Source organism: Pollachius pollachius, assembly GCF_949987615.1.
Source record: "Pollachius pollachius genome assembly, chromosome: 13".
Lineage (NCBI taxonomy): Eukaryota > Metazoa > Chordata > Actinopteri > Gadiformes > Gadidae > Pollachius > Pollachius pollachius.
This window is the reverse complement of record NC_136946.1, coordinates 20,132,093-20,147,092: the sequence shown is the minus strand read 5'-3', so window position 1 is coordinate 20,147,092 and position 15,000 is coordinate 20,132,093. Positions and strand designations below refer to the sequence as shown.

Here is a 15,000-nt window from a genome sequence, read left to right as displayed (position 1 = left end):
ACTCATGCACAACTGACCTGCTCCCTGCTAGATGCACTGAGATGAAAGCTACCGCTAAACCAATTCATGTCCGGGCTTTAGCTTAGGAGGAAATCATTGCAGATAAAAATGTCAAAGGAATTTCAAGCCCGAGATTAGCTAGAGGCAGTCATGCACAGATACAGCGGGAAGTAGAAAATACTTAGTATAGCGTTCCCGGAAGTAATTAGGGAATGTTTATGAATGACCATAGGTGAGGTTGCAGTTTGTCGGTCAGCTAACTGCTTTGTATTGACAGTTAGCATGAGTCCTGTTTGATAACCAACAATCAAATTCTAAGGTTTGTATGTTGAACCCTAGCCCTATGAATTGAAGATATTCAGAAGATTGTCAGATGTCTAGTTATTATTTAACCAATCATGGATGGAGTGGATGGTAGTTGTTACAAAATGTGGATTTAAATGTTAAAGTCGTGCATTATTTGTTATTGGACTGTATAGCTGAATACAAATTGAAGTCTAGATTTTTCTGTACAATTCAAAGTTGGGACTGATTTAAGCTGAATGACAACAATAATTATTCTTGAACACTGGTGTTGACTCAGGTCATAGGTTCCAAGGTCATTGACTTTTTCCTCATGGGCTGTTTCTTTCTCTCCTTTGTTAACGCTGAATTGTCCTCCCCGAGACACTTACCTTGAGTTTCTTGACGTTGACACAGGGGTCATTGGAGAAACTTTCTGTGTCTGCGATCTGTATGTCCGCCTTCTCCAGCTCATTGGTCAGGTCGTTTCTCACCTGAGGGGAAAGAGAGAGAGAGAGACAGAGACAGAGTGACAGAGAGTAAGACAATGGTCAGTGTTAGCATAAAACAAACAAAAACTCAGTCCCTCCTACATGCTAAGCGGCCATGTTCTGTGTGTCCGTCTAACATCTTCTTTAAGCTAGCCTGCTAGCTTAAAGAAGATGTTGTCTCAGCACAGCTATACTCCCTGGCACCAAACACTCAATGTTCCTATCGTGGTCAAAAGAGAACTAGCCTTGCTTTAGTTATTGTTCTGCCCAACTGTGCAACGTGTTGCTGTCCCTGCACAGTCCTTTATTGTCAATTAATACTTTGTGCAGATAAATTAGCCTGTTGGATAGTAAAATAGCCTCTCAGGTCCTGTTGCGCATCAAGGAGGCTTCATTGTTGTCAAACTATGCAAGGCTGACATAATGAGCCCCCCTCTCTCTCACTCCTTCTCTCTCTATCTCCAGTTAGCCTTGTGTCATCAACGAAGACGCGTGCTTTAGGGATGTAGGTCAAAGCCCTACAGAGAAAGCCATTAATGAATAGTTGTTAGCTGTGTTATTAGCTGTTAACCATTTACATGGAGGGTGTACTCAAGTTAATGGATTTCTTTTGTTTTTTTTGTACTGGACATCTTTTCTATATTTATTCTTTAATTGAACCGGTAAGAACGAAGCATATTGGTTTTCAGTGTGTCTTTGGCATGTACACATGTATCTTGCACGGCTGTATTTGCTACTCAATGAACCAAAACGTACGACCATAATATGATGAAATGTCTCACAAGTACTTGAATAAACCCAGAAACACTCCCCGTCTGATGGTAATACGTCCACAGTGGCAGTTTGTCGGCTTTCCTGCCTTAAGAAGAAGTGAGGTGGAGCAGTGATAGAAAGCTCAAGGGCTGCCACAAACTGACACACACAGACACACACACACGCACGCACGCACGCACGCACGCACGCAGGCACACACGCAAACAGGTCCACACACACACACACACACACACACACACACACACACACAGACACACACACACACACACACACACACAATCACACACACACACACGTATGATTTATCCTGGAGCTTTCCCAACTGTAAGTCAAGCCTTATTTCGTCTGTCAGCGTCAACGTTGTAATATATAGTATCCGAGGTCTCGCGTTGACCTCTCTCCTTGACCTCTATCTTAATCCCCCCCAGCCCCACTTCAGGTGAGAGTGGTAGTCCAGGCGAGGAATCAGGGGCTGACAGGGAGGGCGGTGGGGCTTGTTGGGGCCACAGAAGGTGTGTGTGTTTGCTGGCCTGGAGGACTCTGCAGAGCCCTGAGTCTCTGAGGTGAGAGCACGCAGATGCTGTCTCGCACCGTGGGGCCCTCAGGTGAGATGTTGTGCTAGTTGTGCTTTGGTTAGCAACAGGAGGAAGGCAACACTGAAGGACAGATGTGTATGCATCACATTTACTGTACGTCAATCATGCAAGGGGAATGCATTGAAACAACTTCCATGCAATTTACCATTCATAAACACTTTTATATATTAACTATGTAGATATACTTTGTACAAAAATAAACGTATATACAAATGAAGATGTAAGTCTTGTGAAAACTAATTGCATGCACGCACGCACGGACACACACACACACACACACACACACACACACACACACACACAGATTCGAAAATATTGTAACTACAGAAACTATAGAAAAGTAAATCAGTAAATCACCATTGTGCAAGCTCATTTTGTGGTGCTTGTGATTATCTGACTCATGCACAGACACCTTCCACCAGCCTTCTTTCCTGAAGAGATTCCTCGACCAAAACACACACACAGCATCACGCTCCACCTCACAGAGCATCCCAAAGCACTGCTGCCCCGCTGAGCAGAAACACCAGGCGAGAGACGGACAGCCGGATCAATAGAGCCAGAGTCCTGCCTCAGTATAAGCATCGCAGTCAGGCCATTACACCACCTGCGAGGGGGCCACCATGGAGCCGGCTCCAGCCAGCTCGCTAGTTATCAGAGGAAAAGGAGAGCTCATTGGGGAGACACGGGCTTGAAGGGCTTCCTGTTGCTCTACGCTAAACACCCGGAGTCTGCTCTGCTCACAAGGTAGGTTTTAATGGCAACCGAAAACAACAAACGCAGACTGATACAAAGGCGCGACACGCGACGCATGGCACACTCACTCTAACACACATGACAGAGTAAGAGATTGATGAACGGCACAGACACACATGCACATACACACACGTATATAAACAAATAATCACAGACACATGCACACAAACACACACACACAAACACACACACACAGATGCACGCACATACATGCACACAAAGGCAAAGACAAATAGAGGCAGTCACAGCCCTCCAAGTGCCCTTGTGACAAGTAGGTTTATTATGGGCTCAGTGTTCCTTCCATTAAGTTGGAAAAGTCCATCTGGGCTCCCTGTGTGTGTGTGTTTGAGTGTGTGTGTGTGTGTGTGTGTGTGTGTGTGTGTGTGCGGCACACAGGGACTGGTGTGGGGGGAGGTGTAGAGGGGGAGATGGATGGATTGAGTGGTGGATGGATGGAATGAGAGCAGTTTCGCTGAGTAACAAAAGCATCTTCAATTGCTTGGGGGAAGTCACAGAATCCCCTGCAGAAAACACACAAGATAAATAACACACACACACACACACGCACACACACACACACACACACACACACACACACACACACACACACACACACACACTCAGGATGGACAATTGATGGGCTTTGAGTTAAAGTGTTTAATGCACCAGGTTCCAGGACAGGACATTAGCACAATATGACTCTATTTATAGGCAGCGGTTTAACAAGCCCCAGGAAACACTGACAAAGACCAACACACAGACATGCCCACACACACACACACACAGACCCACACACACACACACACACACACACACACACACACACACACACACACACACACACACACACACACACACACACACACACAAATGAAAGGTCTAATGCCATGTTAATGGAAACGCATGTTCCTTAATGGTTATGCATGCTCCCTACTGCCCCATTATACCTTTACACTCCAAACAATAACAATAAATACAGCACAAACATTTACACGGTATCATGGTTTATGGGGACCAGGGTCTACTCTCGATCTGTCAGATACTCGTTATGACTACAGGTCATCTGGTCACCTGGTGATCTATGCAACAGGGCAAAGAGTCGAGCACCGAGCCACAAATCCTCGCTGTCTTCTGCTCCATGGACTGCATTGGCAGACCAACCGTAACTGCTTGATTCAGTTGTAATTCCACGCATGCTGTGCGCCCAATAACTGCATTCCCACAGCAAAGGGCAGGCAGATGAATGGCACACACTCCAGCTGAATACATAGGCCAAGAGACAACTGAGGTACTGAACGGATAACATCTGGGAACCTTTACGTTATTATTATTATTTGAATGCAGTGGTTCCCTAAAAGTTCAAGTGGCACGCGTACATACATATTTATGGTATCATGAATAATATTTTTAAGGTGCTAGCACTTTGAGGTTTCATGACTTTCTGAGAATTTCAGAATGAGAGACTAGCATTATTTCACTGCATCACGTTAATCTGCCAAGTTATATATTATCGCAGGTTGAATATTGTTTATTTGTATCTTCCGGGACTTGTGGAGGATTGTTCTGCCTTTATTTACCCACCAGGTGGACCTCTGTTGGGCATTACAGAGATAGCAGTTTATCCAGATAGTGCCCCTAGTCGTAGACTGAGGCTGGGATAATGACTGTGTCTGGAAGGGGGGTTGGTGGCAGAGGGTCCTGTCAAAAACGTGCTTTTGTGGACACGTTTTACACTTCATTAATATTACTTGAAAAACTTGATAAAAGGCTCAAACGGCTCAAAAGGCACTCCCCCTTGGTTATGTTAGGGATAATGTATAGAACGCGGAGTGATACCAAAGACATGATTCAGAGGCAAAATATTAACTTCCCTTGACAGCGGTCATTATATGCTTAGCAACTATCAATTATCGAAAAATAATTCACATCCGGAAGTCGGGAAGGCCCATGCAAGTGAACGGAGTGTTCGACACCATTGAGAATCTCAGGTTAAATAACCCCCACATACTCTGTGTGAAAGCCCACGCTACTAGAGGGCGCTAAAGGGAAATATGACATATTACAGGTTTAAACCTTCAATGTTCTTTGAAAGATGTCCCGTTTACCGTGGGAATGCACCGCATTACGGAAGCAGGACGTGTCTCGTCTGGAGGACAATGTCGCCCAAGGTCAAGCACACTGGGGACTATCTTTTCTGTGTTGGTCTTCTATCTGCTGCATGCTAACCCGATGATGGAGCATAACTCAATGCTGGCAGTGCTTTGTCACGGTGAACCCTGTGCAGAAGTGGTAATCCAGCTCTCAGACAGACCTGTCCTCTCACACCGCTGACTGACGGGCCGCGACTGGGTGCATCCACACAGCCCAATAATGTTGATTAGTAACAGAGGGGATATGAGTGTGTTTGTTTGTGTGCGTGTGCGCTCTCACATGTTTGTATTGCTGAGTTTATGCATGCATATGTTTGTGTATGTGTGTGTGTGTGTGTGTGTGTGTGTGTGTGTGTGTGTGTGTGAGTGTGTGTGTGTGTATGTGTGTGTGTTTGTGTGTGTGTTTTTCCGTACTTGAATGTGGTTATTTGTGTGGAGACACCTCCACAAATGCATTTCCTAATTTCCTATTCCTATCTTGTCTCTGTCTACAGTACAGCGTATGTGTGGGTCTCTACGTGCATACAGTGCCTTGCAAAAGTATTCACCCCCCTTGGCTTTTTACCTATTTTGTTACATGACAGCCTTTAGTTCAATATTTTTTTAATCTGAATTTTATGTGATGGATCAGAAGACAAAAGTCTAAGTTGGTGAAGTGAAATGAGAAAAATATAGGCATAAAACTATTTTTTAGAAATAAAAAACTGAAATTTGGCATGTGAATATGTATTCACCCCCTTTGTTATGACGCCCATAAAAAGCTCTGGTGCAACCAATTACCTTCAGAAGTCACATAATTAGTGAAATGATGTCTACCTGTGTGCAATCTAAGTGTCACATGATCTGTCAGTACATATACACACATTTTTTGAAAGGCCCCAGAGGCTGCAACACCTAAACAAGAGGCACCACTATCCAAACACTGCCATGAAGACCAAGGAACTCTCCAAACAAGTCAGGGACAATGTTGTTGAGAAGTACAAGTCAGGGTTAGGTTATAAAAAAATATCCAAATCTTTGATGTTCCCCAGGAGCACCATCAAATCTATCATAACCAAATGGAAAGAACATGGCACAACAGCAAACCTGCCAAGAGACGGCCGCCCACCAAAACGGACAGGGCAAAGAGGGCATTAATAAGAGAGGCAGCACAGAGACGTAAGGTAACCCTGGAGGAGCTGCAGAGTTCCACAGCAGAGACTGGAGTATCTGTACATAGGACGACAATAAGGCGTACGCTCCATAGAGTTGGGCTTTATGGCAGAGTGGCCAGAAGAAAGCCATTACTTTCAGCAAAAAACAAAATGGCACGTTTTGAGTTTGCGAAAAGGCATGTGGGAGACTCCCAAAATGTATGGAGGAAGGTTCTCTGGTCTGATGAGACTAAAATTGAACTTTTTGGCCATCAAAGAAAACGCTATGTCTGGCGCAAACCAAACACATCGCATCACCCAAAGAACACCATCCCCACAGTGAAACATGGTGGTGGCAGCATCATGCTGTGGGGATGTTTTTCAGCAGCCGGAACTGGGAAACTGGTCAGAGTTGAGGGAAAGATGGATGGTGCTAAATACAGGGATGTTCTTGAGCAAAACCTGTACCACTCTGTGCGTGATTTGAGGCTAGGACGGAGGTTCACCTTCCAGCAGGACAATGACCCCAAACACACTGCAAAAGCAACACTTGAGTGGTTTAAGGGGAAACATGTAAATGTGTTGGAATGGCCTAGTCAAAGCCCAGACCTCAATCCAATAGAAAATCTGTGGTCAGCATTAAAGATTGCTGTTCACAAGCGCAAACCATCCAACTTGAAGGAGCTGGAGCAGTTTTGCAAGGAGGAATTGGCAAAAATCCCAGTGGTAAGATGTGGCAAGCTCATAGAGACTTATCCAAAGCGACTTGGAGCTGTGATCGCCGCAAAAGGTGGCTCTACAAAGTATTGACTTTAGGGGGGTGAATAGTTATGCACATTGACTTTTTCTGTCATTTTGTCCTATTTGTTGTTTGCTTCACAATAAAAAAAAAAAAACATCTTCAAAGTTGTAGGCATGTTCTGTAAATTAAATTATGCAAATCCTCAAACAATCCATGTTAATTCCAGGTTGTGAGGCAACAAAACACGAAAAATGCCAAGGGGGGTGAATACTTTTGCAAGGCACTGTATGTGCATGGCAACGCTTGTGTGTTCAGTTTGTGTGCGTGCGTGTGTGTGTGTGTGTGTGTGTGTGTGTGTGTGTGTGTGTGTGTGTGTGTGTGTGTGTGTGTGTGTGTTTGTGTGGGTGACTTAATACCTGGGCATCCTTTTCTGATATCTATTAATGTACTAGAATGAAAAGCAGTAGTTGCCTTCAATGGGTATATGGGCCATATTTGTGTGTGTGTGTGTGTGTGTGAGTGTGTGTGTGTGTGTGCGCTTGCTTGCGTATGTGTGAGCATGGGTGTATGTTTAAATCCAGTCTCGCGTGCGTGTGTGTGTGTGGGCCACTTCCCTGAATCCGTTTCAAACATTATGTAACATTAACCTGGCAGTCTCCCTGGGAAACAATGTCGCTTTTAAGCGAGTGATACACACATAGAAAGAGGCTAGAGAGAGAGAGAGAGAGAGAGAGAGAGAGAGAGAGAGAGAGAGGAGGGAGGGAGAGAAAGAGAGGGAGAGATAGTGTAATGTGCAAATACCCACACACATGCACACCACAGTAATATCACGTCCAAATAAGCAAACATAATACCCAAAGGAATACACACAACGCCTGCATAACGATTGTGGAATTCCTATTTGCGTAGCAACAATGTGTTCTGTATCTTTATTTGGTACCCAGAAGATTCAGCCTCTTTGATAACATATCTTAGACGTCACTCATTATTACATAACACCACTGCATCACATTACTCTCACTATTATATTACATACGCTGTTCTGTACTGTATTGTTGTAGTTCTGCTGATTCCCCCAAACAAACTCAGTTCAGGGCTCTAAACTTGGCTGGCTGCAGCAGTAAAAGTTTAAGGCAGTGGTGGCAATGCATATTGATGAATCAGGATTACTAGCAATTAATGTGGCAGGTTGACTGAATCTTCAGGCCCCTCCCCTCCCCCCATCTCTCTTTCCCTCTCTCTAACCCCCCCCCCCCTCTCTCCCTCTCTCTCTCTCTCTCTCTCTCTCTCTCTTTCTCTCTTTCTCTCTCTCTCTCTCTCTCTCTCTCTCTCTCTCTCTCTCTCTCTCTCTCTTCCTAAGCCCTTCGGTGCTTTCGGGAAGCTAGCGATAAAGGGATTTGTGCTCTTCGAGATTCGCAGGAGAGCAAGTCCTTATTTTGACCCCCCTCCTCCCCTCCCTCATTCTGACATTTTCCTGTCGTCTGAATGGTTTCAGGGCAAACGAGCTCACGCCAGTCGACAGCCAATCAGAGTGCTTGGATTCACGCTTTTAGGATACCTCACTCACGGCATCATCAGAGTCAGCATGAACCACTCGTCGCTATGTTTTTTCTGACTGTGTTGTGGTTTATTCACCCAGTTTGGGAAACAACACTGGTAGTTGACAATGTATTAAACCCCATGTCCTTTGCCCATCAGCGTTGCCCTGTATCCTAGTAAAAAACAAGACGTGCTAACAAGCATTGACGGCAAACTCTAAGGAAAAAACCTTGATTAATTATTATTTTTAATTCATTGAAAATAATTCATTGTACCATTTCCAAATACAAGAAAAACCTGTGATGTAAAACTGATATCTGTTTTGCGTGTGCTTAAAGGAGTTAAGGAACTCAAGGATGATCTTGTGGTGATCAATAGTGAGTGGTGAGGACCAGGCCACAAGCACAGTTTAAAAACAATCTGTTAATCTCACACATCATCCAGCAGGTTTGGGGTGGGAGGGATTACCAACGGATCGGCCTGATTTTTGCACAGTCCTCTAGTCAATCACAGTTGATAAGGTTGAATTTAATTGCTTTTAGCAGAGACAACTTGATTGCCGCCCACTCAAATCATTTTGGCATTAAACGGGAGTCGTAACTGGGGCTGATAAAAAAATAGTATAATCTGTCAATAATGTTCTGGTATTTTATTTATTTTCCCATGGTTTCCCATTAAATGAAAATTAAAAATGAAAACAATGGTTTCCTCTGGTTTTAATCAAATAGAAAGCATACCTTGAAAACATTACATTTGATATTACATGGAAAGCTGATAGATAGTCACTCTTAAGTCATTACCAGCTCAACGACAACGAAGCAGACTGCATTTAAAAAACCTCAGTCACACCAGCATTGAGCGCTGCTGAACTCTCCAGCGAAAAGCCTCTTCACGCACACTCTTACCTTCCCCACTGCGACGGTCACCTGTCAAAACGCAGCTCCCTAGTGCGACACCCTAGCTAACACCCCTGCCGATCAGCCCCCTCCGCTGCAACTCTGGAGACAACAGACCCACGCCCGCGGTGTGTGTGTGTGTGTGTGTGTGTGTGTGTGTGTATGTCGTCGTGGTGTGTCACCACTGACCTCGGAGAAGCGCTGGACGTCCTGGGTTAGTGTGCCCACGCGGCTCCAGTTGTAGAAGCGGAGGAACTTGACCACGGCGGGGTTCACCGCGTTGTCCGACGGCACGGTGCGGAAGAAGTTGGGGTACTTCTTCTTGTCAGCCAGGACCGGGGTGGTCGCCGCGAAGGACAGCTGGGGAGAGCCGCGGGGAGAGGGGGTAAAGGGAACTGTTGTTAGGGTATGTTTTAAAGAAAGCAGTGCTGTATACGATGGAGTAATAGTCAATGGCTGTGCGATTTGAATTGAGATCTTGAGTTCACACGCACACACACACACACACACACACACACACACACACACATATATATATGTATATCAAAGATATACACGCACACACACGTCAATAAATGCGTCAACATATTGCATAACCCTCCACAGAAACATTGACACGAGTGAATACATACATAGATTCATACATGGTGAGAGTAAGGGAGCGTGAACAAATCAACACTCTCCTGTTCTCTGGAAGGTCATGGGAGCCAGCGCTGCAGCAGAGCTGTGAATGGGATTTGGAGTGACAGCCCCTGGGATGCATGCAGGACTTGTAGTTGTTACCGACTGCAACACTGCGTGTGTGCGTTTGCATGTGGGTAAATATGTTTGTATTTCTGTAGAGGATGAAAAAATGTTAGGGTGCACCTTTGAAAGACGGCATCTGACCCTAGTCTTCCATATAAGTCTCCATGTAGATTTCCATGTAAAAGTAAAGAGCAAGCCATGAGAATCTGTGTCACACACTAATTGGAGAACAAGCAGAATGTAATGAATTATTCACAACATCAAATGTTATACTTCTACTTCATGAAAAGTCCAAGATCCCCTAAACTGTGGAGTTGTAGGAGAAGATCAATCTTAGTACCCCTCCAGTTAGGGGGGCTAACTGAAGGGGTACTAGGTTTAAACTTCTCGTAATGAAACGTTGATAACTTATTCAGGTAGAATCGAAAGAAGGCCCTAAACTCCTGATGATGTAATAAAAAGTGCTGAACACCTAACACTAATTACTTTTTTAGACACACCTATTATTCACCACAAACTGCTGCACTATAAGCACATTTGGACCAATCAATCTTTGGCAAACTTTCTATAATGTCTGCAGAACAGATGCACACTTTTAGACCGAATATGATGTGCCCAACTCAATACAGAGTATTCATCGTTGCCCTGGTGATCACCGCCAAACCCACACCCTTTCATTTCCATACTAATCAGGACTTTTGCTCCATCTTTCCTTTTCCATTTTCCACTGTTAAGACATATTTTCTACGGGGCATACACAAAATCACGTATTCAATTCTGCATTTAGATGAAGACCTTGCTGTTGATTACGCAGATGGCAGCAGCACATTACTCTGGAAAATAATTTATCGTAATTATTGATGGAATTTGTTTAGGGCGACACCTTACAACAGCAGAAATGGAGAACACCAACACTTAGTTGTAGATTCAGATGAACATAAGGAACTGGAAGAACGTGGTTGGTGTGTGTATAGATGGATGGGTTGGAGGAAAAGTTAGCCATGCTAGGTGTTAATCGAGACACTTTCCTTAATTGTACGTTTTGAAGCTAAATGAGCGAGTGATAAGAATCTGTATGGGGTTAATTGCACACAAGTTAGAGATTAAGCTGAATGTATGATTCCTGATGTTGATCATTATCTTTCTATATTAATTAATTATAAATAAAGGCTTCATGTCCTCAAGCGTTCAAGGAAAGCACCCTCCAACTGTAGAAGAGAGTGAAATCTCCAGCAAACTGATTTAGAGGTGTTTCCAATCATTTGTGTCTCCAATACGTTTTACATAACATCTATATCTATAACACTGTTAGGCAAGGAGTAAGAATTTGTTTAAGAAAAAGTTTTACTTTTAAAAGACACCAACTGTTCGCCTGCTCAAGTTGGACAATGATTAATTATTTTTGAAACAGCGAAACATTTTCCCTTTCTATTCTTGTTTATTATTTAGTTCACAAAATATTGTCTATGTTCTTCCATGAATCCGTTGTGGCCAAGCTACTGGGGCATCTACTTTCCTTTTTTTGCGGAAACCCATAGGCTTTCCCTTCACACATCACTGAAGAAGGCTTTTAAAACAACACGCGGATTAGGGTCATCAATTAGGCATAAATAAAGGCCTTTATCCCACTACCAGGGCTAAATCCAAAATCACCCACCGGTCTTAGGAGTGCTTTAATGGCTCTCTCCAATGTTGTCTTAATCTCCGTTTAGCTAATGCTGTTTGCTACACCCACACTGGGAGAAGCTCTCATGGATATCCAATAGGAGCTAGCGATTTTCCCTCCGAAACACATTGATTGGATGCAGGTCTCCCATGGCCATCCTTGTAGAGGAAAAGACTTAAGGTGAGGGGCAGCACCATGCTTATTAGTTCACCCTTGGTAAAGGTGAGGGTAGCGGGAGGTTTATTATGCGGCATTTTGGGTGTTTTATTTTTGTAATATATTATGGATGACTGACAATTTCTGTTCTGCTATTAAAGGCACCCTGATTTCTCTTAAGCTACCCAGCCAAACAATTTGAATGAAACTCTTACTTAGGTAATAATGTTTGGCATTTTCAGAAAATAGGAAAGACAAGCATTTTCTGTATAAATTGTTGTTATTTGTGTACATGCACCTGGTTAAATGTCCTGGAAATGTAGTTATCAACTACTAACTGGATAGTAGCAGCCTTTTAAAAGTTAAATTTGGGGCTGATTTATTATATGTAGTCTCTGTTTAAATAGGCCATGCAATTTGGGATAAATAAGAAAGAATTTAGGTAAACTCGTTTCTGAGAAATATTGATAAAATCATCAACCGGGAAAGAGAGCAATCACATGATCTGTGAGTCTTCTCCTTCCTGTCGTTACTACATATGCTCCATGCTGTAAGCTTCCCACTGCATCAGACCTTAAATAGTCCTGGCATGGATACAGCAGAGAAATGTCTGTAAATATTTAAAGGCTTTCGTCAAAGATCCAGTGGTTTTCTTTGTGAATTGATAGCTTTTCTATGGTCACGAGGGAAGGCAGTGTACTGTAGAGTAGGGTGACTATAGACTAGCAGAACAGGACATGTGCATTAGCTTTGGCGATAGATGCATGATAGATGCACGACAGATATGGCAGGTTTATATGAAATTTACTTTCAAGTGTTTGAGAATGAAAACACATGGTTAAAATGCTATTCGTCACCCAAAGCATCAATGAAATAACATTCCTAAAGGAGACTTCAAAGGAGAAATCCATTTTCAATTTCTTTCAATTTTACTAGGTTATGTGAGAGAAAAAAAAGCGCTGAGATAACCTTTGGGTTCACTGTAGTGAAAAGGGCCAGGTGAGGGTAGGGTTTCAAAGATTGATTCTCTCAGATCCCAAACAGAACCCTTTTCAAAAGCTGTCACTGCACATATTTGTGTCATGTTGTGTGATAAGGCATTGGACAGGGAAGTGCTATGAGTGCTTTGAGAAGCTAAGTCAAAATGACCATCATGTAGAACAGTTTCCCTCGGCGTGTTGTACACCAGATTATCGCAGGACATGCGAGATGCATTAGCTGTAATCTTTTCATCCAATAGAATGTGTCAGATTTCCTCGCTAATCAGAGCAGTCAAGCATTTGAAATGTTTGGAATACATCAGGTGAAGCTTTGTACGAATTATCTCGTGCAGATAGATGTTTACATTCCCCTGGATCAAATGTCAGACCGGTGGCCAACACTGGAGCACACAGTCTTTATAAGGTCTTGATGAAGGTTTCTATTAGCTCAATCTATAAAAGAAATCCAGGCCATGGTATACGTCACAAACCTACAGTTAGGCACCAAAGGATAACAACAAACACAACACAAGTATTATTGACAATTTATTATGGTTTGTTCAATTTGACCTATAGAGCAAACCCTGTCCAACCCGACCAAACCAGTCTAAGCAAACAAAGTTGTTTTAAGACAGCCAGAGACAGAGTATAAGCTCTGCTGCATTATTTGAAGAACAGGCCAATCTTAATCAATCACACATGATCTTAGTCAAAGAAATATCCCCATTAAATAGCTGTTTAATCACACATCCGACACAAACCCGGTGATGTAAGAACGCTCCACGCACACAACCCCCCGGTTCTGCACTGATATTAGATATGCATTCACATCATACTTATCTGCATTCGGTCCACCTGTCAATTTGGAAAATGCCACTATAATAATCAATGGAACGCGCCCACAGTCACCGGACATACCGCATCGGCATGGCTCCGTCCAAACGGAAAGAAAAAGGCGCCAAGCATCAACCCTCAATAGCAAATGCTAGCATCAACCCACCACTTTCACTAATAAACAACGACATCATCATTTGTACATTGATTGATTTCAATGAACAGTGTGACATGGGGACAGTGTGCTGAGTTTGACGCAGTACTGTGAGTGGAGCCCTGGTTGAGTGTACACTCTGGAACAGTCCCCTTTGCTGGACTCAATGTCATTCAGAACCCAATCCAACGGTGATGGACGGTGTGTGCTCTCGTCTCACACAAGGCAAGGTCATTCGGGCCCCTGGTTGATACGACTGGCTGGACTGGAGGGGCCCTAGCAGCCCCCTGTGAATGCTACAGGGGTGAATGGCTGATAGCATTCTATAGACACACACACAGACACACACACACACTCACACAGACACACACACACACACACACACACACACACACACACACACACACACACACTCACACCCAAACACATACACGCCGCTTATCTTCCGACTATTTAAGCTCTGTAGAAAAGCTGCCCTCCCTGACCGACTGCATCCCATCATGTCGGCGCTCTTATTCGCTCCACAATGGAGGGGGCTTTTATGTGTATGTACGGACCGAGAGCGAGGAGACAGTAGGACAAAGGAGGGAGAGGGAGAGAACCACAGAGCCGCAGAACGAGGTGGGAAAAGTGAACGATGAATAGATTACGAGACAGCTTTTGCTGTTCGTCGAGGCCTTGATAAACGGGACAAACAGCTACAGGTTGAAAGAATGTCGGGCCAAAAGTCTGGTACACACTGTTGTAGAGCGAAACTCTGGAAATAGTTGATAACACGAAGAGAGGCATGCTCTACGCTGTCTTAGAGCAGGCCTCTGGTCAGAAAGCAGTGGGAACAAGCATACTTTTTGTTGTTAAACAAAGATGTAAAAAACACAAGAAAAAATGTGGATGGATCCACCAACCAGATGGAGCAAATATAATCCCCTCTGGGTTCAGCAGGCTAAATGCCATGGCCTGTGTTGAGACCCTTCCAGTCAATACTGCTCAGAGGCCCTGGACACAGTATAATGAACACTCTGAGATGCTCACCACTCTTCACCAGATGCTACTTCAACTGTAGAAGGTCAGTCCCACCAGAAACAAATCTTAACTCTGAAATATTAT

General features: G+C 43.8%; 1 protein-coding gene across 1 annotated transcript in view; it reads right to left on the bottom strand.

Moving 5' to 3' along the window:
* gabbr2 (gamma-aminobutyric acid (GABA) B receptor, 2) overlaps window positions 1–15,000 on the bottom strand; it is a gene marked incomplete at both ends in the record, with an annotated part of 186,262 nt that overhangs the window by 75,915 nt on the left and 95,347 nt on the right. Inside the window, 2 exons of the mRNA XM_079749144.1 lie at window positions 675–776; window positions 9,546–9,716. Of these exons, the coding sequence (XP_079605270.1) occupies window positions 675–776; window positions 9,546–9,716 (273 nt within the window). The remainder of the gene's footprint in view (window positions 1–674; window positions 777–9,545; window positions 9,717–15,000) is intronic.